We start from the raw sequence: 24,828 nt of genomic DNA on the forward strand, positions 1-24,828 counted from the left end.
CCATGGGGTCACAAAGGGTCAGACATGACTGAGAGACTTTCACCTTTGTGTAGTTCTAAAATTTCTTTTAGTTCCATTCACAATAGTTATTGTTACATATTTTTAAGATAATTCCCTTTTATCATTATAAAATATTCCTCTTTATCATCTCTCAAACTTTAGGTTGTTTGGTATTAATATAGCCCCACATATACTCCTAAAATTATTATTTCTTATGTCTTTATTTTTTACTTTAAATGTATTTGTACTATTAAATTGAAATCATGGCTGTTGGAATATACCAATAGTTAAGTATTTTTTAGTGGATTCTCATAATCTCTTTATTACTTGAGGTTTTAGTCTATTAATATGTTATGATCTATTTGTATTATATTTGTCCTACTTATTCTTTTTTTTAACTCCTTCTTTGTTTCTTGTCTTTGTTTATGAAACAGTGTTCCTGTCTCTTTTTCCCCTTTTTTCTCCCCTATGGTTTAAATTTCACTCTGATATTTTCAGCCTCATCTTCTTATATTATTTAGTGGTTGTGCTAAGGATTATAGAACAATTAAAAGATAAAGATAAGTATCCATCCTTAATTTATATCCAAATAGAATATGATGCCCTTATTACAAAACATTATAACTTTGTAAAAGTGCAATTCCAGTTACTTTTTACACACTAGGCGATTATTTCTATATAATTTATTTTTACTGTGCTGTAGAAACCTCATGGAGAAGGCAATGGTACCCCACTCCAGTACTCTTGCCTGGAAAATCCCATGGATGGAGGAACCTGGTAGACTGCAGTCCATGGGGTCGCTAGAGTTGGACATGACTGAGCGATTTCACTTTCACTTTTCACTTTCATACATTGGAGAAGGAAATGGCAACCCACTCCAGTGTTCTTGCCTGGAGAATCCCAGGGATGGGGAAGCCTGGTGGGCTGCCATCTATGGGGTCGCACAGAGTCAGACACTACTGAAGCGACTTAGCAGCAGCAGCAGAAACCTCATAATACATTGCTATTATCCTAGATTTAAACAATCAATTATTTTTAAGGAATATGTCTAAAGTCTCAGATTTACCAAATGTTTTTCCCTTTCCAAGGCTCCTCATTTCTTATGTCAAGGATTCAACCTAGTATTATTTCTATACAGCCTAACGATATCCACTTAGTATTTTTTGCAATGAAAGTCCTATTATAGTCAGTTCTCTCAGCATTTTTCTCTGAAACGTTATTATTTCTTTATTTTGGAAAGTTATTTTACTCAACAATTTTGCATTTCAATAATTCTAATTCCCTGAGCATATGTTTATTTTTTTGGATGCTTTAAAGATCTCTTTATTCATAATAGAATGAGATTAAAAGTGATAAAAATAATAAGAAAACATTTGCAAATTAATAATACACTTCTCAATAACTAAAGAGGAAATCATAAAAATTAAGAAACATCAATTTATTTTCTAAAACTTAGTTTTCATTGATTAACCTTCGTGTGCCCCCATTTACATTTTTTGTAATTATTTTCATTGAAATTCACTGAAATTGGATATATGGATCAATGCCCATCACTAACTTGGAGAATGATCACCATTATCTCTTTTAAAAATTATTCTCTGCCATACTTTTTCCTCTCTTTTTAACTACATGTATATTAATTGGTTCTCTAAGTACATATACTTTTGTTAGTTTCCATGTCTGAGTTGTTTCCTTCCATTGAGATGGAGATACAAACAGACACACATATATATGTGTATGTATATATAACATTTTTCTCCTGATTTTGTTGTTGCTCATCTCCTCAGTCATGTCCGACTCTTTGCCACCTCATGGATCATAACCTGCCAGGATCCTCTGTCCATGGGAGTTCGCAGATAAGAATAAAGAGACACTGATGTATAGAACAGTCTTATGGATTCTGTGGGAGAGGGAGAGGGTGGGAAGATTTGGGAGAATGGCATTGAAACATGTAAAATATCATGTATAAACGAGTTGCTAGTCCAGGTTCGATGCACGATACTGGATGCTTGGGGCTGGTGCACTGGGGCGACCCAGAGGGATGGTATGGGGAGGGAGGAGGGAGGAGGGTTCAGGATGGGGAACACATGTATACCTGTGGCAGATTCATTTTGATATTTGGCAAAACTAAAACAATTATGTGAAGTTTAAAAATAAAATAAAATTTAAAAAAAAACTATCATGGATTAAAAAAAAGAATATTAGAATGGCTTGCCATTTCTTTCTTCTGGGGATCTTCCTGACCCAGGGACCAAACCTGCTTCTCCTGCTTGGCAGTGGATTCTTTACTGCTGAGCCAATTGGAAAGCCACTATCTATCTATCTATTTATATCTATCTATCCATGTAATATTATGTGTGTGTGTGTATATATATATATATATATATATATATATATATATATATACATAATTTTCTTTTTACTTTACTAATTAATTTAAGTTACTATATTGTGGGTATTATAGATAATACAGTGTCTTGTTGTTTTGATTCTAGAAACTATTTGAATGGGTCTATGTTAGTCTTTTCTTCTTAGAATGTACTTTCTTATTCATAGAACACATTCCTTTCTCCTGAGGCATGGGTTTTCTCAAGTCTTAATGCCCAAGATACTCACTTAAGATGAATTATTCTAGTTGTGTCCAAACTCCTATCTCTTCCCATTCTTTGCAGTGGCTGACATTATCTGTTAAAATCTTAGATTCCCACAAGTGTCTTTTTCTGGGCCTTCCTCCCTGTATATGTACAGATTAAGATTCTACTATAAATTTTAGCAGGAATCTTACAAAGTTACCTTGGTAAGGCCCTTCTGTGGTTCTCTGGTTCTCTCCTCTTTGTATCCTCTCCATGAAATTTATGCCACAATAGCAGCCCTGGATTCTGATCTCTGTTTTTTCTGCAGTATTGCTAATCTCTGTACACAGGCTACACATCCCTACAATAAAGCTCTTCCCAAACAAATGCTAGAGTGAATTTATATCTTATTCTGTTGCTTCCCCTCTGCTCTTCAGTTCTTATAATCAGAAACTTCATATATTTTGTCCAGATTTTTACTTGCTTACTATGAGAGTATAAGTCCAACTAATGTATTTTAGGTTAAGCTAGAAATCTTTATGGTGTAAATATATTGCATATCAGTGGCTTTCTATTTAGGTTTTATTTACTATAGAACTGGATATTAACATAAAGTTATGAAGCCAATACTTAATATAAGTAAATGTAAAAAGTTGTTTTATCTGAAAGAAATATGCAAAAAGACACTGTTAAAACTGACACACAATGTACTGTTTTTGAAGATGTATTTTAACATTATTAAAATATCAGAGATATATTGTAATTCTTATTAATTATTTTTTAGCAACTCTCAGGAAGAGCTCTTTGGCTTTCCTCACTAAAGTTTGAGCAGAATGTTAGAAAATTCCAAATATAATTTTAAGGATGTATAAGGATTATTTATAAGAGTTGGTCAATATGGCCTACTTTTGCATTTAGAAGCACTTTCAACAAAAATTAAGTGAGCAAACAATTAAAGACCTTTATTTTTAATTTTTAAAGGAAAGGTGATTATAAGTGAATTTGCTTTGATTTTGCAAACTTTGCTTCAAAATGTTGTATTATTCTGAGTTCTTTCTTCTGTCACCTGAAGAAGGAACTTATGAGGCTATAAATGCAGGCCGGGTAGAGAAGTCAGTATAGCAGAAGTGGGGACCATGGGCATTTTGGTCACTTCTTTCTGTCCTTTTACTTGAGTTTTGGGGGTATGTCCAGGCCTGATCACATATGAACCAGTTCCATTTGAGGATAGAATGCTGTCATGCACGCTTACCTTTATGGCTCGATAGGTCAGATAACACACAATTTGTGAAGAGCATCTTGGACTGCATGGTCACTTGGTACTCCATGGGTTAAGAAATTAGTTTGTAAGCCTCTGTAGTAAGCCAAGAGGTTTTTCTCAAAAGGAGACTAGTTATCCACAGAGGATGGCAGGGCCTTGTTCCAAAATCAGGAGGGTCTGTAATGCAATTCACCTCTCACAGGCTCCAACCAAAATCTCTACCTGCCATTGCTACTGTAAGAACTTCTGGATCTATAGGGTTATATGGCCAAAGTGATGGAGTAGCTTGCAAACCAGCCCAGACCTATCACAGTCAAAGCCAGCAGTTTTTCAGGTGACTTGGTAAATGGATTTGGAGAGAACACCCAAATGAGGAATATGTTGCCTCCAAAATATGAAGAGGCCCACTAACCCACTGTGCTATTTTTTTGGTTATAGGATGGCCCAGAAGTGACAATGTGTTATTTACCACAATATGGGTTTGGGGACACATGCAGTACAGTATGAGATGGACTGCAGTCAAAACTCTATTGGTCACCCGAGTTTCATACTCCTCTATTCGGGATGGCAGATCACACTGATACTTTGCTTCTCCGGGAGTTGATATCAGTTCAGTGTCTAATAATACCAAACTGTTCAGTTATTTCCTTTTCCCCAGTGCACTGCTGCTGCTAAGTCACTTCAGTCATGTCCAACTCTGTGTGACCCCATAGACGGCAGCTACCAGGCTCCCCCATCCCTGGGATTCTCCAGGCAAGAACACTGGAGTGGGTTTCCATTTCCTTCTCCAATGCATGAAAGTGAAAAGTGAAAGTGAAGTCGCTCAGTCATGTCCGACTCTTAGTAACCCCATGGACTGCAGCCTAGCAGGCTCCTCTGTCCATGGGATTTTCCAGGCAAAGTACTGGAGTGGGGTGCCATTGCCTTCTCCATCTCCAGTGTACAGTTCTCCTTAAAAAAAAAGGCAGAGGGTTTTTTTTGGGAAGACTTGGAGAAAGAATAAGAAATGTTTGGTTTATACTGGGATCCTTCCTCAAGGAGACTTGGCATCCTTTTATTCAAGGGATTCTGGGTCTGTAAGTTGGCTCAAGCCTGGAACTGACTGATTGTTTTTATGATTCATGTTGGTGCTTTGCTCTCTTGACCTTGAACTTTTTGGCTTTTATAGGTTAAGTGTGAATTTAGTAGCCCTCCTATCCACTTTTAGGAACATTGTAATCAGTTAACCAATGCCATAGATCTATATGAGTCAAACTATTCTGCTGTTTGACTCAGCTGACCACTACGATAATCCTGCCACCTATCTTTTGCCAGGTGAGTGCGCTTAACCTCTGTCACTCTGGGATCCAATTACTCCCACAGCACTTAGGTTTCCCAGTTCAGTGATAGCAGGTCCATTGTATCACAGAAAACAGTGATAACAAAGCTCTTCAAGGATGACTGGGCTACCTCATAGGTTTGTATCCCACAATAGTGATGAAAGATATGTTTTCTGTACCCTTTCAGTGTGGGTGAGTAGATGTTAAATAACAAAGCTAGTCTAACATTCCAATCTCCCTTAAGACTATTCTCCCTTTATTTTCCTCAGGAAAACCCAGACAAATACAGATTTTATTTACATAAAATACAATTTATATATACATAATGTATATATGGAGAAGGCAATGGCACCCCACTCAAGTACTCTTGACTGGGAAATCCCATGGATGGAGGAGCCTGGTAGGCTGCAGTCCATGGGGTGGCTAAGAGTGACTTCACTTTCACTTTTCACTTTCATGCATTGGAGAAGGAAATAGCAACCCACTCCAGTATTCTTGCCTGGAGAATCCCAGGGATGGGGGAGCCTGGTGGGCTGCCATCTATGGGGTTGCACAGAGTTGGACATGACTGAAGCAACTTAGCAGTAGCAGCAATTCTTTCTCTGGAAATATTATATATATATATATATATATATATATATATATGTAACATATATATATTATTATAGACAAATATGTATTTGTAGTATATTATCATATAAACATATATATGTAAAAATTGGCTCCCATGATTATGGAGCCTGAAAAGTCCTAAGATTTGCAGTTGGCAAACTGGAGACTTAGAATGTTGATGTACTGGTTTAAGTCCAGTTCCAAATACTTGAAAACCAAAATCAATGGTGTAACTTCCAATCTGAATAGAAGACAACACACAGAAACAGTAATTGTCCCTTATTCAGCCTTAGATGAGGACACCACTTAGGAAAGGACAACCAAAAAAAAAAAAAAGGAAAGGACAATCTACTTTAGTCCGTTTACAGATTGAGTTGTTAATGTCTTCCAGAAGTATCCTCATAGATACATTCAGAATTATGTTAAACCAAATATTTAAATTGATTTATAAAAGTAATTATCAGTCTAAAATTTTAGCCTATTTTGCATGTGCATGTTTAATTTTTTCAAATTTTTGAAAGTAAAAAATATTGTAGCAGAGAAAAACTAATACTGTTTGGAAAAAAAAGCATTTGAGATATTTATCCACAATTTATTTTGCTTTCAGTGTATTTATTCAAGTCTAGAAGAGGCAAGAAAGGTATGATGAGGAAGTGAGGACTACTTGGTTTGTTGATGTCTGGAGAAAATAATTACATTTGGCACTCATTTCTTAAGGCATTTTATGTTGGCTTTGCTTTATAATAGATAAAAAATATTTTTAAATTTTCTATTTTGTCATGATCCTAAAAATGCTAATTTTGAAGTTTATTTTTGTCATTTATATTTAAGCTATGGTAGAATAAATTTTAATATTGATTTATATCAATTCTAAATATATAATGAAAAATTAATAATGTACATAAAGAAAAACTTAATTTAGTGGCTTTTGTTTCTGTTATATTTCACCAGAGAATAACTTTTGAAAATTTTCATTTTTAAAATGAAATTGTGAATTAAAGCCATTAAAATGTGTTTGATTTTGTGTAAAATAATTCTTTTAAAGTGGAATTTTAAATTAACAGAATAAGGAATATTATGAAATATTGGAACAGGGATTAGAACAGGTAGGAATAGAATAATAAAATTATTTCAGTGATTTATTACATCATTGAATGTAATGATTTCAATATATGAATGACTAAAATAATATTATGTTTTATTGCAAATATTTATTTTGTAACTAAATTTTAATATTTTCAGACAAAATACATATTCTGAAAGTTTTGTATTTCCATGAATATTTTAATTTCCCTTTGGTAGTCCAAACAGCATGATCTAATACAGAATTTTCCTTGAAAATTTAAAAATTGAATATAGTATCTTATAAAAAATATATATAGCTTCTATCCAACTTAAATGGTTTTCTAGACTTCAAAATATTTTGAATGAGTATAAAATCTTTGAAGAGTAAATTGTTTCCATAAATGATTGAATCTAAGATTTAGATTCATATATAATTCAGTGTGATAGATACAGGTTCATTTTCCTACACATTTTAATAACCACAACAGAATGTTAAACATTTATTAAATGCAAAAAATAAAGGTATAACACAATATTTATTATAGTATTATACTATTTATGTTAAATGTATGGAAAATAGTGGGAAGAATTTAGAAAAATCAAAATTAATTTTCACTTGTATATACATATGTAAAATTTCTACTGAAAGTTTATACTATAAACCTGTTCCTGCTTTTTATTTTGGCTACTTATTAATAATTTCCATAATATAAACATGGGATGGGGTCCCTGACCTAGTGCACAATATTTACACTACTGTATTTAATATTCCACAATTTTCAATTGTGGAAATTTAAATTGTAGCATTATCCCTGGGTTACCTTTGTTTCAGCCTGAGAATATATTTGACAATATTGATAATTGAACAATATCTCAAATTTGTTTTTTGCTGTGTATAAATGTGTATTGGGCTGCCCTGGTGGCTCAGACAGTAAGAAATCTACCTGCAATTCAGGAGACCTGGATTTGATCCCTGGGTTGGGATGATCTCCTGGAGGAGGGCATGGCAACCCACTCTAGTTTCTTGCCTGGAGAATCCCGATGGACAGAAGAATGATGGGCTACAATCCATGGGGCTGCAAAGAGTTGGACACGACTGAGCGATTAAGCACAAAGTGTCTTACCTGTCTAGACTAGACTCTTTAGAACAGAGAGTTAAGGAAAGCATCCCTAAGAATAAAAATTATAAATGAAATTTGATAAACATTTAACTAGGGGAAAATGCAGAGAAGAGGAAAGGTGTTAAAGGGTGAGAGAAACATCTGCAAGCATCAGGTATAAAAGCTGGAACAAGCCATCTGAGAAATGAAGAAAACAAAACAAGGCAAAACAAAGCAATTGATATGTATAGAATGTATAGCAAAGTGGATTAAGGTGACAAGCACATCTGGAGATGAGAACAAGATTATGATTAATGCATAAATAAGGCTATAGAGTCCAAGCAAATAGAATAACAATAAAAGTAAAGATTATTATAAAAGAATATTATCCCCTTTTAATAGAAGTGCCTTAGACTAAACACACACATACACATACATACAGAAAATTTGCCTAATATAACAGAAATTTGCATTAGACTAAGCCTGATTTCTAAGATTTTAGATTCATATTTCTTATGTACTGTACCTGGTTGGAGATTTTTTTGCTACAAAGTAGTATGACTACATTTGTGATGTAGAAAAATCAACTTCTTTAGTACAGAAAATTGTTTGGAGTAGAATGAGAGGGAAGTAGTCATCAATCCGAAGACTGCGGCATTGGTCCAGATAAGACCAGTGCAGGGTGGTAGCCATAGAGATGGAGACAGATGAATAGGCGGGGAGATAATTCAGAGAAGAAAAGTCTGCATATATTTATTTTAATGTTGGGCTTAAAAGTAAAGAAGGAGTAAAGTATGAATCCCAAGTCTGTAATTTTTGCTACCATAAAAATAGATTCAGGTGCTCAAATAGTTCAAAGACGGAATAAGATACCAAAGATAGGTGGAATCAGAATGTGCTGGGAATTGCACACTAAATGACGGAGGACAATAGAGCAGGGGATAGGCTGAAAATTACTCAAGGTACAGAGTAGTGTTAGGTTTGAGAAACCATTGTTTCCCTGTGGCTCAGATGGTAAAGAATCCACCTGTAATGCAGAAGACCTGGGTCTGATCGCTGGGTCCAGAACACCCTCTGGAGAAGGGAATGGCTACCCACTCCGGTATCCTTGCCTGGAGAATTCCACGGACAGAAGAGCCTGACAGGCTTTGGGTCACAGTCCTTGGGCTCTCAGAGTTGGACCCGACTGAAAGACTGACTCACTTTTGGAAAACCATTAGGAATTTTTCCTACTGAAAGTTTCTGTAAATATTGATACATGATTCATGTGTCTGTTTTAAACACTTGATGAAAAACCATCTATACTAAGAAGTTTATTTTTAAGATGGGAAAGAATAGAATGAAGATACATAAGATTATTAAGATGGCCAATGGAAAAGGTCTGTGAGTTTTATATCCCTTGAAATTTCAAATGTCCTTAAAATTTGTCAATTTCCAAAAAAATGAGAACATTCTGGTAGAAAAAGTACTCTTCTAAAGTCATATAGAGAAAAATCTGTGAGGTTAAGATTAATATTCTATCTCTGGTCAGTCTCTGATGACAGAGCCTGTGTATCTGGAAGCAATATTATACTGAGAGAATTTAAATCATTTAAAATTATGTCATATAGCCTAACTTTATCATAATAAGATTTGAAATTCCTCACATTATCTCTTTGAGTTCAGTGATTTTAAGTGTAATCAAGAGTATATTAATATTTTACACTTGAGATCTAGACAAATAGATTATTTTCTTGTTAATATGCCAGGCATTTAAATCTTAGTGGTATTCAATTAAAAAAAATATTGTATGAGCACTGTGTTTTGAAGATACATTTTACTTTATTTCAAATTAATATATGTGTGTTTTTGAGAATGATAAAATTAAAATGTTTAATCTCTCCACAGTGAAAATTAAGATAACCACCTCAATCATTGTTCTAGTGATGTTATGTGGAGATAAATTGATATTTGCCAAAATTATTTTTTCTGTAATAACAATGCATATATTTATAGACTCTTCCTTTCTACCTCCCTGAAGCTTCACACTGACCAAGATAAAGGAGACGGAAATTTAAAATACATACTAACAGGAGATGGGGCTGGCAGTCTGTTCGTCATAGATGAAAACACAGGAGATATTCATGCAGCAAAGAAACTAGACAGAGAAGAAAAGTCCCTTTACGTTCTTCGTGCCAAGGCTATAGACAGAAAGACCGGGCGGCAGGTGGAGCCTGAATCTGAATTTATAATTAAAATTCATGATATCAATGACAATGAACCAAAATTCACAAAAGACTTGTACACTGCCAGTGTTCCTGAAATGTCTGGAGTCGGTAGGTATATGCTGATTCATGTAAAGTAAGTTGTTTTTATTTTTTGCTAAGGTAGTTATTACAGACATACAGTTATGAGATGTGATCTCTTTCAAGATAAGAGCTATAAATGAAACTACTAATTAGTGTTAGCTAACTCACTTCTAATGATTTTCAGTTGTATTTCTTAACATTTCCTGCTATTTTGTAGCTGATATTTAAGATGATTACGGAGAACAATTATTCCACTGAATTTCAACCAAATCTTTACCTCTACTCAACTGCCATTCAGATGGCACTCAGATTCAGTGTATTTTTGCCTGAAATGAAAAGAACAGTGTCAGCAGTTTTACAAAGTTTTGCTTGCATTATTTTGCATAATAACAACAAATACTTGCATTTGACAAATTTCTTTTGATAGTCTCATTTGATCATTGAAACAACTTTATGTGATAGGCATGAGAAATAGAATTTTAAATCCCCATTCTGTTAATTAGGAACCTTGGATTCAGAAAGATTAAGTAAATGAATTAAGATCAAATAACCTGGCAGCATATCAACAATATTCTAATTCTTTTTCATGTTATTTTAGCTATATTCCACATGGCATGATTAGTCCTAAAAACTGAAACTAATCATTTCATTCTTTAAGGCTGCCCATAATTTTAAGTGCCTTTTGTTATTATGCAATATTTTTATCTGTAAAGGTCACTACATTTAGCTATATTTATATGTAAGGTTAGATTTATTAATGAGATAGTAAAAGCTGACTCAAATCATATTTCTAATAAAAACACTGAAAAACATAAGATTGATTTTCAAACTTTGATATTTAATTGAATATTATTTCAAAATCACATATACAATTTTGACATTGTTGTAATTAATATCTAGGTCAGTCTTAAATAAAAGAAGAAAAACAAACTTATGTACACCTTTGCTGAGTGATTGATGTTAAATATTTTTTAATTATGTGTGTCATCTAGCCAGAATAACCAAAAGTTTGTAAAGAAGTTTTTATTTTTTCTAAACTAAGATGAAATCTCACCTGAGGAGGGGAAAAAATCTGCCTTTTCAGGTATAAATTCCAATAAATGAAAAGCACTAATCAAATTAGAAAGGAGTCTTGTGAAATCATAAAGCCTAGGATGAAATATGAGTGGTTGTATTTTCTTTTAAGATTTTTAAATATCTGTTAGCTTGGTTCCGTTATATGGAAAGTACTGGGTTGGTCCATAAAAGTTGACCAGTGGGCTAATGTAGATATACAGCATGTCTCTTTGTAGGCTTATATTTGAGGTAAAGATACATCTAAAATGATGTTTTCCATTTCAGCTTTCTATCAATGTACGTTCTACAGTTGGGTTTTCTGATTAATACCCTTCAACAATTGTAAAACTTTTTTCTTTTTTTTTGTATGTATGTTATTTTTCCAGATGTTTTGACACATAATAATACAAAAAGTGAAACTGTTAGTTTCTCAGTTGTGTCTGACTCTTTGCAACCCCATGGACTGCAGCCTGTCAGACTCCTCTGTCCATGGAATTCTCCAGGCAATAATACTGGAGTGGGTTGCCATTCCCTTCTCTAGGGGATCTTCCCCACCAAGAGACCAAACTTGGGTCTCCTGCACTGCAGACAAATTCTGTACTGTCTGAGCCACCAGGGAAGCCCCAATAGTACAAAAACTTTCATGTCTTGTTTTTCTTCAGAAAGATTTTATATACCTATAGGATATGCGATTATGCAAAATTATGCAAGCAAAGCTGTCTAAAACTGCTGACACTATTCCTTTCATTTCAAGCAAAAATACACTGAACCTGAGTGCCATTTCAATAGCAGTATATTCCCTAGCTCAGACATTGAAGAATCTGTCTGCAATTCAGGAGACTCAGATTTGATCCCTGGGTCAGGAACATCTGGAGACGGGCCTAGCAACCCACTCCCGTATTCTTGTTTAGAGAATTCCATGGACAGAGGAGTCTGGCCGGCTCTAGTCCATGGGGTAGCAAAGAGTTGGACACAACTGAACAACAAACATTTTCACTTTCATAGAAGTAAAAAGTATAATTAATATGATAGAGGTATTTAAATGTAATAAATTTGGATAATTGACTTAAAACCAAAAGACTTTTTAAATTTCCACACTATTATTTCATCTTTAAAAACAGAATATTTACTAATCAGAAACTCTTTATATTTAAACTCAACCTGTATTTTCTCCTATATTATTTTAGATTATTTAATGGGATATTATCTTCTACTCAATATGTTTTTATAATCTATCTACCAAATTCAAATTCAAAGACTATTTTGAATTTGATGAAATTCATTAGAATTAGATGAAATACTAATTCATCAGTATTAGATGAAATGCTAATATCATCTAGATTCTATTAATATTTATCAAGTGTGTGATAAGATCAGAACTAGACTAAGTGCCTCTCTGATTTATTTTTCATAAAACTTTCACTTGTTCAAACCTATATTAAAATATAGAATATATAAGTTTATACATAGGAGAAGGTTGCAGATTATCTTGTCCAAAAAGCCCTTCATGTAAAGCAATCTGTATGTCATTTATATAAGCTTTAAATTATGGGCAGTACAATCTCTAATTACTGTAAACCTTAAATATGAGAATTTGGGTCATTGCCAATAACATTACCTGCATGTCTACAGTTACAACAAAACTGAGAAAAGTGTATAGGTGGTGGCTGTATGGCTCCAGTTGCAGATTTTGGTACTGATAAACAAAGATTTAAGAACTACAGGTGAATCTTGATCCCATTTATAGAGAGAGGAGTAGTGTTAGTCATTCAGTCGTGTCGGATTCTTTGTGATTCCATGGACTGTAGCCCATCAGGCTCCTCTGCCTATGTAAGTCTCCAGACAAGAATACTGCAGTGGATTGCCATGCCCTTCTCCAGGGGATGTTCCCAACCCAGGGATGGAACCCAGGTTTCCTGCATTAGGCAGATTCTTTACCATTTGAGCTAACCAGGGAAACCTGCCCCTTTATAGAGGATAGTTATTATTCTTTATTACTAATATTGACATTATTGCACTAATTGATTCTTCCTTGCCCCACTCATAGACTTGTATGTGTATGTATTTTTAAACAGAAATGTGCATATTATAAATATCATATATATATATATATGTGTGGAAGATACTTACTTGGTTTAATTACCACTCAATAAATAAGTAAAAATGAGTCTAAAAGAATTAAACTGACTTGCTCAAAAAAATAGAGACAAATTGTTACTATACTATTTTTAAAAAGGAAAAAAAAAGTTAATAAAATGAAGAAATAGCTGGATAATTTAAATACCTTACTATTTTTCTCTACTATAAAATAGTTATGATTATTATGCAAAATGTACTTTGGAAAACTTCTAATTTTATTAGATTGACTCTTTGAAAGTAGAATTTTTTTCTTATTATTTTAATTCAAATTTCTCAAAAAATTAAATCTAAATAAGGAAAGGGGAAACTGCATTTTACAATAAGAATTTAGATCTATTTATCTATATATATATATATTTCTTGTATATATGTATATATTTTTTGTTCTTTTCCTTTGCAATTCTTCTACCTAATTTAAAGGAAAATAAAGATTAACTCATTATAGGTTTATAGATGTGATTTTCTCTGCTTTTACCTGTACAAATTATCATTTACAGAGAAATATAAAGGGTGATATTTAGAAACTTTGTCAGGTTATGTGTAGCCCATATGTTAACAGCTAAAGCCTAAATATAACCACATAAGAAAGAATGTCTTCTCTCTAAATGAAGTAATTCATAATTATTTAATTATAAACTTATTAATTGTAAGCTTATTTTCACTATATTAATGATTTTAATTTAAACCCAATAATTGAAAATCTGCTATTAACTTTTATGGTAACTTAAACCTAAGATCAGAGAAGGCAATGGCACCCCACTCCAGATTTCCCAGCCTGGAAAATCCCATGGATGGAGGAGCCTGGTAGTCTGCAGTCTATGGGGTTGCTAAGAGTCTGACGCGACTGAGCAACTTCCCTTTTTCTTTTCGTTGTCATGCATTGGAGAAGGAAATGGCAACCCACTCCAGTGTTCTTGCCTGGAGAATTCCAGGGACGACGGAGCCTGGTGGTCTGCCATCTATGGGATCACACAGAGTCGGACACGACTGAAGCAACTTAGCAGCAGCAAACCTAAGATAATAAAGTATATAAATTCTTTATTCTCATTTTATCTTTCTTTCCAATGTTGTAGACCAATGTTCTCTTTAGAGTGTTCCCTTCTATTGGATTATGTGTTATTTCTTAATACATTTGTCTTTTCTTTTTCTCTCTCACCAAATCCTCTGCATGCTTTTTCCCTCTGCCTCTTCTTTCTGTCAAAATCATAAACCATATTTCACTTTTGTTCTCAGAATCATGTGCCTCAAAATAAAATGAATCTGGTAGCAAAAGAAATCTTATGAAATCAGTGAATTAACAATTTGAATTTAGCATCTTGGTTATGTTTAATAATTCATATTTCAAATAATCCTCAAGTATGAAAACAATTAATAATCTAACATATCTGCACAAAACTTTTTGTTAATAGCTAAATTCAAATGATTCCAATTAACTCCAAATGATTTCAATTAACTCTTGAAATCTGAACCACATTAGCATCTTCTGATCAGAACACTAATCTGGGTAATACATGAGGCTATATAGTGAAGGAAAATGGGATACACTTTGATTTAGATATTTGTAGCAGATTCCTATATTTTATGTTTTCCATTTTTTGTGACCATTTACTTTGGTTAAAGATTATCTATCAACTTTCTATATTTGCATGCATTCATCTCCATCAAGGCAAATTCCTACTGTGTAAATTTGGAGGCTTCTCATGACTGGGTATTTCCCCCAACTGGTCCCTCAAAAACTTATCCAGTTTACCTCCCACACCATCACCCCCAACAAAGAAAGTATTGGTAGCTTTTCACAGATCACACAATTAACTCATCAATGAATGCTTCATGTCCGAATCTAGGGCTCTATCTTATCTATCTACACTGCCTGTAGATTCAATAATGTGTTCAATTATATGACCAGACAGGCCATTTAGTAAGTACAGTGTTTAGACTGAAGCTTCTTCAGACTGGCTAGCTCAAATACCATCCTATCCCCTACTAGCTATGTGATCATGAGGAAACTCGATATGCCCCAAGGTCTACATCCCATGTTTATCATGAGGATAAAATAATAACATAAATGAAGCACTGAGAACTCTGCCTCGTCTACGTTAAGCATTTTGTAAATGTTAGATCTTGTTATGACTTTGTACTAGGAACTCTGTTGGGCTTTAGAGATAAAATATTGAACAAAAGCAGACAAAAGCCCTTGCCTTAGGATATTTTACATCACACAGGAAAATACCTACAAGTAACAAATGACATGAATTTGTCATTCAGGTTTCATTACATTTTACTTAATATTTGTTTAATAAAAAAGTAAATATTTATTTTAAATTATTTGAGAATAAATGAAACATATAGCTGCAAATATCTAGAGGGCTGTAAAAATCCATGTATTCCCTTTTAGTCTTTTATAAACTAATATTTATAAAATTAGGACAAAAGCAGATAAACTAATTTTATTACTAAATAATATGAATTGTGAAATATTCTTACATTTATGGAAATAGAAAACAAACAAACCAAAAAAAAGCTGACCTTTCCCTAAAGTTTAGAACACTATATATTTCTCATTTGTTCATTTTTCTAGTATAAGTAATATATTAGCAATATGCTCTTAGTATTCATTAGTGTTTAACAACATTCTAATTATTACTATGTTCTGAGAAGGGGAACAATATTTTATATGGGTGTTTGTGGCATTAAACCACATTGATTTCCATTCCTTTATTTAATGCTTTTAAGTTAAATAGTTTTGGGTAGATTCAAAGATCACATACCCATGATAAAGAACAAATGATCATAACCAAACTTAACAACAAAAAACACTAAAAGTGTCACAAAATTATAGAGGTGTGTTTTTACTTACTATGAAATGATAGCCACAGTCAAAATGAATCTACTAGCAAAAGAAATTTACGAAATCAGTGAATTAACAACTTGAATTTAGCATCTTGGTTATGTTTAATAATTCATATTTCAAATAATCCTTAAGTATGTAAACAATAATCTAACATATATGCACAAAAGATTTTATAAAAATAAACATAAATCAGAAAACAGCTCTAATTGAACTTTTGAATGTTCTTGTGGGTGGAAATCACTTTAAAGATTTCTGCTTTGGTCTAACTCAGATAAAAGTGGATGCTTTTTAAGTGATAAAAGAGTACACCTAGGACTGAGTACTCCGAGAAAGCAATGGCACCCCACTCCAGTATTCTTGCCTGGAAAATCCCATGGACAGCGGAGCCTGGTGGGCTTCTGTCTATGGGGTCGCACCGAGTCGGACACGACTGAAGCGACTTAGCAGCAGGACTGAGTAAAAGTCGGACTCGACTGAGCAACTTCACTTTCACTTTTCACTTTCATGCATTGGAGAAGGAAATGGCAACCCACTTCAGTGTTCTTGCCTGGAGAATCCCAGGAATGGGGGAGCCTGGTGGGCTTCTGTCTATGGGGTCGCACAGAGTCGGACAGGATTGAAGCCACGTAGCAGCAGGACTAAGTTACAATGTGTCCTCTCACAAGATATGCAAATTCCATTGCAGCTGAGGAAAATAGAGGCTCTAAGAGGAAGAGATCAAGTTCTCATGTTAATTAGTTTTGAGAAAACAGAAAAATATTTGCTAAATTCATGCATTCAGATATATTGATGAAAAATAAAGTTGTTGGTACAATCTTAATGTGCAATATATTAGTTTCTATAATCTGCATGTACACACAAAGTTCGAGAAACATTCACTACAACTCATTACACAAGCTCTGCCTGTGTAATGTATGTGGGATATTACAGTAGGTGACAGAGCCAACATGGAACTCACTTTTTCTAAAGAACTTCAAAATCTATGTAAGAATCAGAGTCAACAGTTTGAAAAACTGCATGTAATATACTAGAAAATGCTCTACAAACTCATTTTGCTCAAGGAATACATGTAGGATTTATTTAATGGTAGTTTAGAATCATGCCTTGAATCTTTATAGAGTTCTAGAAAATAGAGAAAAGTCCATCAATATATTACATTATATTTAGCTCCTGAAACTAGCTCCCTTAAAGTTCTTTTATCTTTTAAAAATAATGATGTGTGATGAAGTTAAGAGAAAATAATTGAAATTTTACAAAATAAAATTTAACCGAGAGTAATGGTAGATTATAGTATTGTATATGAGACAATTATACACTTTCTTAACTCTGGAAGGATATATCTACTGATTTACATATGTGTAGAAAATAATACAAAGCATATCAATAGGTATGATTATATATGACAATGTTAACTACATTTTAAAAAGAAACACAGACAATACACATATAAATCTTGCATACCAAAAATGTTGGCAATTTTATGTCTTTTGTTTCTTTCTTCGTGAAAAAAGAGCCCCTTTATTTTCATTAAATTTACCATATATATTTAATTTATTAGAATAAAAGCAGCAAGAGTGCTTTCATTGTTGGATTTATCTCTGAGTCCACACTTCCAGTTAGCAATAAACGTATTAACTGAGAATTGCATGAGCACTGTATTTAGTGAAAAATTGTTTTTTGTCATAATATTTTCAACCAACCAGTGCATAGTCACCTTTATGATAAATTTTGCTTTTGATTGTTTAGATAGCCCCATAACAATATTATTCAGGAATATTAAAATTTAAAAAAAATGAAATATGAGTGATTTTAGCAGCATAATTTAAACAAATATCTTGAAAAATGTACCATGGTCTAAGATACCATATTCCCAGTAATATGTTTTCATAAAGATAGCTTCAAATTTCCAGGTACTTAAGTATCTGTGTTTGGGTGGGAATTCATGTAGGTACATCTGTTATACAAGTGACTGCAACAGATGCAGATGACGCCAACTACGGAAATAGTGCCAAAGTGGTCTATAGCATATTGCAAGGACAGCCATATTTTTCAGTGGACCCAGAATCAGGTAATAACATTTAATACTTGGCCTTTTTCTCATTATGTAATACATCTGGATGCACAGTTAATTTTTAGATTTTTATATACTTAAAATCAATCTATTACGTATTGCGTTTTTATGTATTCCTAATACTTACTCCATGAAAACAGAAGCAGATTTCCTATTATTGAAAACGTTTTGAATCCTTAGCCCTTGAGACTAATATTAATTGAGTTTAAATTTATGATGTAAAATATAGACTTTCATAGAGATTGAACACATTATGTGTCTTAGAAATTACCAAAACCTTAAAAATGTGACAATCATCAATATTAAACAAGCTGACTCATCTAAAGTTTTTGGCTCAAGTTAGTTTTTTTTAAATCAAAATGGTAATTAAATTGATTTATCAAAACCTGTTTCCTAAACAATTGCCCATGGAACAATTTTTGCCTGTTCTGTGACTAATGTTAAATTGGTTATGGATTGAAGGACTTATCTAGGTCCACTGACATGTTATCATCTGCATGTTCTGATTAATTTCTGTAAAATGGATCTTGCATGGCTTAATTTTAAAACTCGATTGAATTGCAAAATATGTGTCTACTTTTTCCAAAAGGTATAATAAAAACTGCATTACCAGATATGAGCAGAGAAAACAGAGAACAGTACCAAGTGGTTATACAAGCCAAAGACATGGGAGGCCAGATGGGAGGACTTTCTGGGACCACCACAGTCAACATCACTCTGACAGATGTCAACAACAATCCTCCTCGATTTCCTCAGAGTAAGAGAGGTTTCCGTGATATCGTGTGGAAAGTTTCTCAAACACACTGTGAACAGTTAAATGTTTTTGCTCCTAGTTTATGCATACAGATGAATCCACAAACCCTCCTTCAACAGAATGTCACAATTTCCCTCATATTAAAGTGAAGAATCCACCTGCAATACAGGGGATGCAGGTTTGATCCTTGGGTTGGGAGACGCCCTAGAGGAGGAAATGGCAACCCACTCCAATATTCTCGCCTGGGAAATCCCATAGACAGAGGAGCTTGGTGGTCTACCGTCCATAGGATGCAAAGATTCAGACACGTCTGAGCTGTTAATACTGCATCACTTCAAAGTGACTATGGTCATTTTTATCATTGAGTAGTTAATGGAGACAACAAGGAAATGAGGTTCTTTTTGGCAACTTTAATTATCCTCTCCTACCTTTTGAAGAGTTATAAAATTTTCCAGCCTAGCTTTCCCAACATTTCTATGATAATCTAGTTCTTTTGATTATCTTTTCCCTGGTTATGTGTATGGACTCTCAAGGCTGACCACTTGGTTTCAAATCCACGTCTGTAACTGGCCTCAGTTCTCTTGTTTGTACCTAAAAACTATAATTCCTTTTTTATCCAATTATAAAACAGGTTTGTTGATGTTTTAATGTCTCTGAAATCAAATACTATATTAAAATCAATGCAAGTTAGTTTAATTGGCCACATTTTTCTTTTTTATTTGCCCATAGCCTTATGGAATACCTTGGTTGTGATGACATCTGAGCTATGTTAAACATTTTCTGTTATCTGTTACCTACTTGTGAATAATCACACCAGTCTATAGCCTTTCAGTTGTAGCCATTTTTAGGTATGCATGTTAAACCATAGATTCTTTGTAAGCCATGAGACCCTATAAATATAGACTGATTCTCTGCTGCAAATATTTCCATTTGGCAGTAAATAAAAACATAAGGGGCCCTTTCTTGAAATGCTTTACTAAGGACTCTGACAATTCAATTTCTGACATTGATTCCAATGCAATAAAGCATTTTTTCAAGCTAATCAAATTTGAGTACTTAATAATATAGCTCTGGATGGTGGACATATACATACGATAAATGTTAAAAAATAAACTTCACTGAGAATGTGAATAATAAGCTTAATTAACATAAATCTAAACTTTGAATTCAGTTTCCTTAAATATAAACTGAAAGGGTATGATCTGATGAATTCTCAAATGACTTGCCACTCTATAATTCTTAGCATAAGGTTTGGAACTGTAATAGTAATAGTAGAAATGATCTTGAACTAAGAAATGAACTAAGCATCTTAACGACATAATTTCATGTAATCTACTTAACAAACATACGAGTTAATTGCTATCATCATCTCAATTTTATAGATGTGGAAATTAAGGGTTAAAGAATTTAACTAACTTGCCCAGTGATGAGAATTCAAATTCACAGTAGCTGGATTTAGAAGTCTCTCTTCTTAAGAACCAAGCAAATTGGAAAGAGAACAGACTTTGAAGTTAGAGAGGCTTAGTTTTGCCTTCTGCATTTCCCAATTTTACAGGGTAATTTCCTTGAGCCTTATCTCTGAGGACAATATACCTGCCTTCATTCTATGAGGATGAATGTTAGAATTAAATGAATTAATATAGAAGCCCTTGGCCTTATATAGACATCAACACATATTAAATGTTTAAAAACATTTCTAACTTTCATTAATATTTATTGTGATATTTTCCAATTATCTCTTGAATAAACCCTCACAAACTTACATGCTTTTGGGGACAGCACAATGTAAACATTTCAGGAGACAAAAACATTTATATCCCAATAAAAGACATTAACAAGCAAAAAAGAAAAGAAGGAAATAAAGAAAGAACTTGTCATGAAAGGATTTATTCTTTTTTAATCCTTGAGTTAGAATATAAGAATAAATGCATGTTCTAAATAATTTCAGTTCAGTTCAGTTGCTCAGTCATGTCCAACTCTTTGCAACCCCATGAATTGCAGCACGCCAGGCCTCCCTGTCCATCCCCAACTCCCGGAGTTTATTCAAACTCATGCCCATCGAGTCGGTGATGCCATCCAGCCATCTCATCCTCTGTCATCCCCTTCTTCTCCTGCCCCCAATCCCTCCCAGCATCAGAATCTTTTTCAGTGAGTCAACTCTTCTCATGAGGCGGCCAAATTATTGGAGTTTCAGCTTTAGCATCAGTCCTTCCAGTGAACACCCAGGACTGATCTCCTTTAGAATGGACTGGTTGGATCTCCTTGTGAACCTGTCATGAAAGAATTTATTTTTTTCTGTCCTTGAGTTAGAATATAAGAATAAATGTATGTTCTAAATAATTTAGCAAATGAATAATGTGTAATGATAATACTGAACACTTCAAATAAGCAGTAAACAATTGCTTTCCTCCCCTCTTAAGTCAAAAAGTTCTGGATTCTAATATCAGAACTACCATCTATTATCTAAATAACCTTGAGATATCCATTTATTCTTTCTGGAACAGATTTCTCATTTACAAAATGAGAGAGTTCTGCCTTTATAAATTATTTTCCCTACTTAATAAATCTGTAAATTTTTGACAGCTTACAATTCGATATGATGAAAAATTCTCCTAAATTAAAATTAATTTAATAAAAAGAGCAGAGGAAATGAAAGTTTTTGTTATCTAAAGATGAAACAGCTTTGATTTAATTTTCAGGTACGTATCAGTTTCATTCTCCTGAGTCTGTACCTCTTGGAACTCCTCTTGGAAGGATAAAAGCCAATGACCCTGACGTGGGGGAAAATGCTGAGGTGGAATACAGCATTGCGGAAGGAGATGGAGCAGACATGTTCGATGTCATCACTGACAAGGATACACAGGAAGGGATTATAACTGTCAAACAGGTTTCTTCTTGCTGTCTTCATTTTTTCATTGAGCATTTTATGGTTTATTCTTGCTTTTTAGGTAAGAAAGCCTAGGATTATTTCTTCCATCTTTTATATGCTTCTGTCCTTCACATAAATGGGAATAGTTGTGAGTTTTCTTCAAGTGAGTTAAGCATCTTTATCACTGACACTTAAAATTGCTATAAAACTTCAACAGCTCTTGCTTAGAGTAAACAACAAGTACAACTAGGATCAAGTAACCTCAAAAGTCATTTTTATATTTCTCCGTGACATTATTTTGCCATGGTGATACTCTGGCCACCTCACATGAAAAGCGGACTCATTGGGAAAGACTTTGATGCTGGAGAAGATTGAAGGCAAAAGGAGAAGGGGGCAGCAGAGGAGGAGATGGTTAGATAGTATCACTGACTCAATGGGCATGAATTTGAGTGAACTCTGGGAGATAGTGAAGGACAGAGAAGCCTGGTGTGTTGCATTCCATGGGGTCGCAAAAAGTCACACAGGACTTAGCGACTAAACAACAACGACAACACTATTATTTCATGTACATTTCCAAACGTACGCAACTTATATGAATAGCCTGCTAAATCTCAACTTTATATTTCTGCTGATTTCAAATTTTTATAACTTTAAAATAATAATACATAATATAGTAATAAATAAATAGCCTATTTATTTATTAGATATTTCATTTACCTGTGACCACCAAAATATAAAATTTATTAATAAGTGCAAATAAGTATTAATGTTATACTGTTACATCAACTACTCTTTATAAACATGTAAGGCAAAATTAAAAATGTACTAACTTATTTGATATACCCATGAAGCAATAATTGGGAAACTTATTTAACCAAAATTACTGGAACTACTGGAGGGATGTTTATTACATTTTGATATTTTCTCTGCTTGTTATGTCTGCTATGTTATACTAATTTTTCTTACTTCATTTCACTTTAGAATTTAGATTTTGAAAACAAGATGCTGTACACTTTAAAAGTGGATGCAAGTAACACTCACCCTGATCCACGATTCTTACACCTGGGGCCTTTCAAAGACACAGCTGTGGTTAAAATATCTGTGGAAGATATAGATGAGCCTCCTGTGTTCAGTAAAGTCTTTTATTTGATAGAAGTAGATGAAGATGTAAAGGAAGGCAGCATCATTGGACAGGTGACAGCATATGACCCAGATGCCATGAACAATTTAATAAAGTAAGTGTTTTGAGAAAACATAAGTTTGAAGATATATAACAATTACTCACTATTTACGAGTTGTGTGAAAAAAATGTACAATATGTGATCGAGTACAGTAATAAGATGAAATGCTTCCATAACAAAGACTCAGCTGTGCTGCCTTTTAAGTGCTCTGGATATATTGATTTCTTTGACTCATCACACTTTGGGCTTCCCTGGTGGCTCAGATGGTAAAGAATCTGCCTGCAATGCAGGGTACCTGGGTTTGACCCAAGTTGAGAAGAACCCCTGGAGAAAGGCATGGCAACCCACTCCAGTATTCCTGCCTGGAGAATCTCCAGGGAGAGAGAAGCCTGGCTGTCTACAGTCCATGGGGTCGCAGAGAGTCGGACATGACTGAGCAATTAAACACGCACATCACACTTAACAAGGCAGCTCCTATTATTTTATCTTTCTGCCGATGATAAGACTATAGTACTGAGCATTTAAAGAACATGCCAAAAAATTAGTCACTGGAAAAGCTGGTTTGAGATTCAGGCTATCTGGCTCCTGTGTCCATGTTTTAATCCATTAGTTATCGAAGTAATCCTTATCTCACTGTCCTTCTTAGATAAATCATAGTTCAAATAATAAGAGATCTAAATAAAATTTTCTAGAAAAATGTTCTTCTAGAAAAATTATTAAGAGATAACTGGAAAATTGATGAAATTAGTCTCTAGGCACATTTTACATAAAAATTTTTGGTAAACAAAACATCAACTATATTCTATTAAAAACACACAGGATTGGTAAAGACAGTAGTGATATTTGAGAACAGTGAAACTATTAAAAATTAATATTATTTGTACAGAATAGTGTAATAATTTCTCAAAATCTGAAGATTGTATTAACCATTTTAAAGCTTTCAAATGTGCCATAAATTATGCTTAAGTGAAGTGTAGTGAAAATCACTCAGTCATGTCTGACTCTTTGTAATCCCGTGGAGTGTATAGTTGGAATTCTCTAGGCCAGTATACTGGTGTGGGTAGCCGTTCCCTTCTCCAGGGGATCTTCCCAACTCAGGAATCGAACCCACATTGCAGGTGGATACTCTACCATCTGAGCCACCAGGGAAGCTCAAGTTATGCTTAAGGAGAATATAAATGTAATTGTGATATTAACTGACAAATAGGATGGGTGGATGAAGATGGGTAGGTATGCTGATGAAGACAAAGAAGACTAAAGGAACAAATACTATATTGTTTGTTAATGTGTGACTAGGATAATAAAATACATAAAATTATACTTTATTAAAATTTAATTTTTTTACCCAACAAGTACTTACCATGTAGCATAGGGAACTATACTCAATATCTTGTAATAATCTATAATGGATGAGAATGTATAAGAAGAATATATATATTGACATGTAGTATAAACTGAACTATTTTGCTGTTTACCAGAAACTAACACCACATTGTAAAATGAACTATATTCATACAATTTTTAAATTTTTATATTGATTAGGGAAATTAAATAATTAAATATGTGTTGGGAATGCCCAAATTTCCTACAATTCATGTCATATATCATACATAGAAAATCAATGAGAGCAACACTAAATATATAGGCATTACATTTAGATGTAATAACTATTCATGTTAATTTACAAAG

At 33.6% G+C, this 24,828-nt stretch overlaps 1 protein-coding gene across 1 annotated transcript in view; it reads left to right on the top strand.

The window, feature by feature from the left end:
- The window catches only part of CDH9 (cadherin 9), a 140,786-nt gene that overhangs the window by 95,918 nt on the left and 20,040 nt on the right, over positions 1-24,828 (top strand). Inside the window, exons 3-7 of the mRNA XM_027520374.1 lie at positions 9,951-10,245; positions 18,213-18,332; positions 18,925-19,092; positions 21,789-21,976; positions 22,940-23,193. Of these exons, the coding sequence (XP_027376175.1) occupies positions 9,951-10,245; positions 18,213-18,332; positions 18,925-19,092; positions 21,789-21,976; positions 22,940-23,193 (1,025 nt within the window). The remainder of the gene's footprint in view (positions 1-9,950; positions 10,246-18,212; positions 18,333-18,924; positions 19,093-21,788; positions 21,977-22,939; positions 23,194-24,828) is intronic.

This window comes from Bos indicus x Bos taurus, chromosome 20 (genome assembly GCF_003369695.1).
Source record: "Bos indicus x Bos taurus breed Angus x Brahman F1 hybrid chromosome 20, Bos_hybrid_MaternalHap_v2.0, whole genome shotgun sequence".
NCBI lineage: Eukaryota > Metazoa > Chordata > Mammalia > Artiodactyla > Bovidae > Bos > Bos indicus x Bos taurus.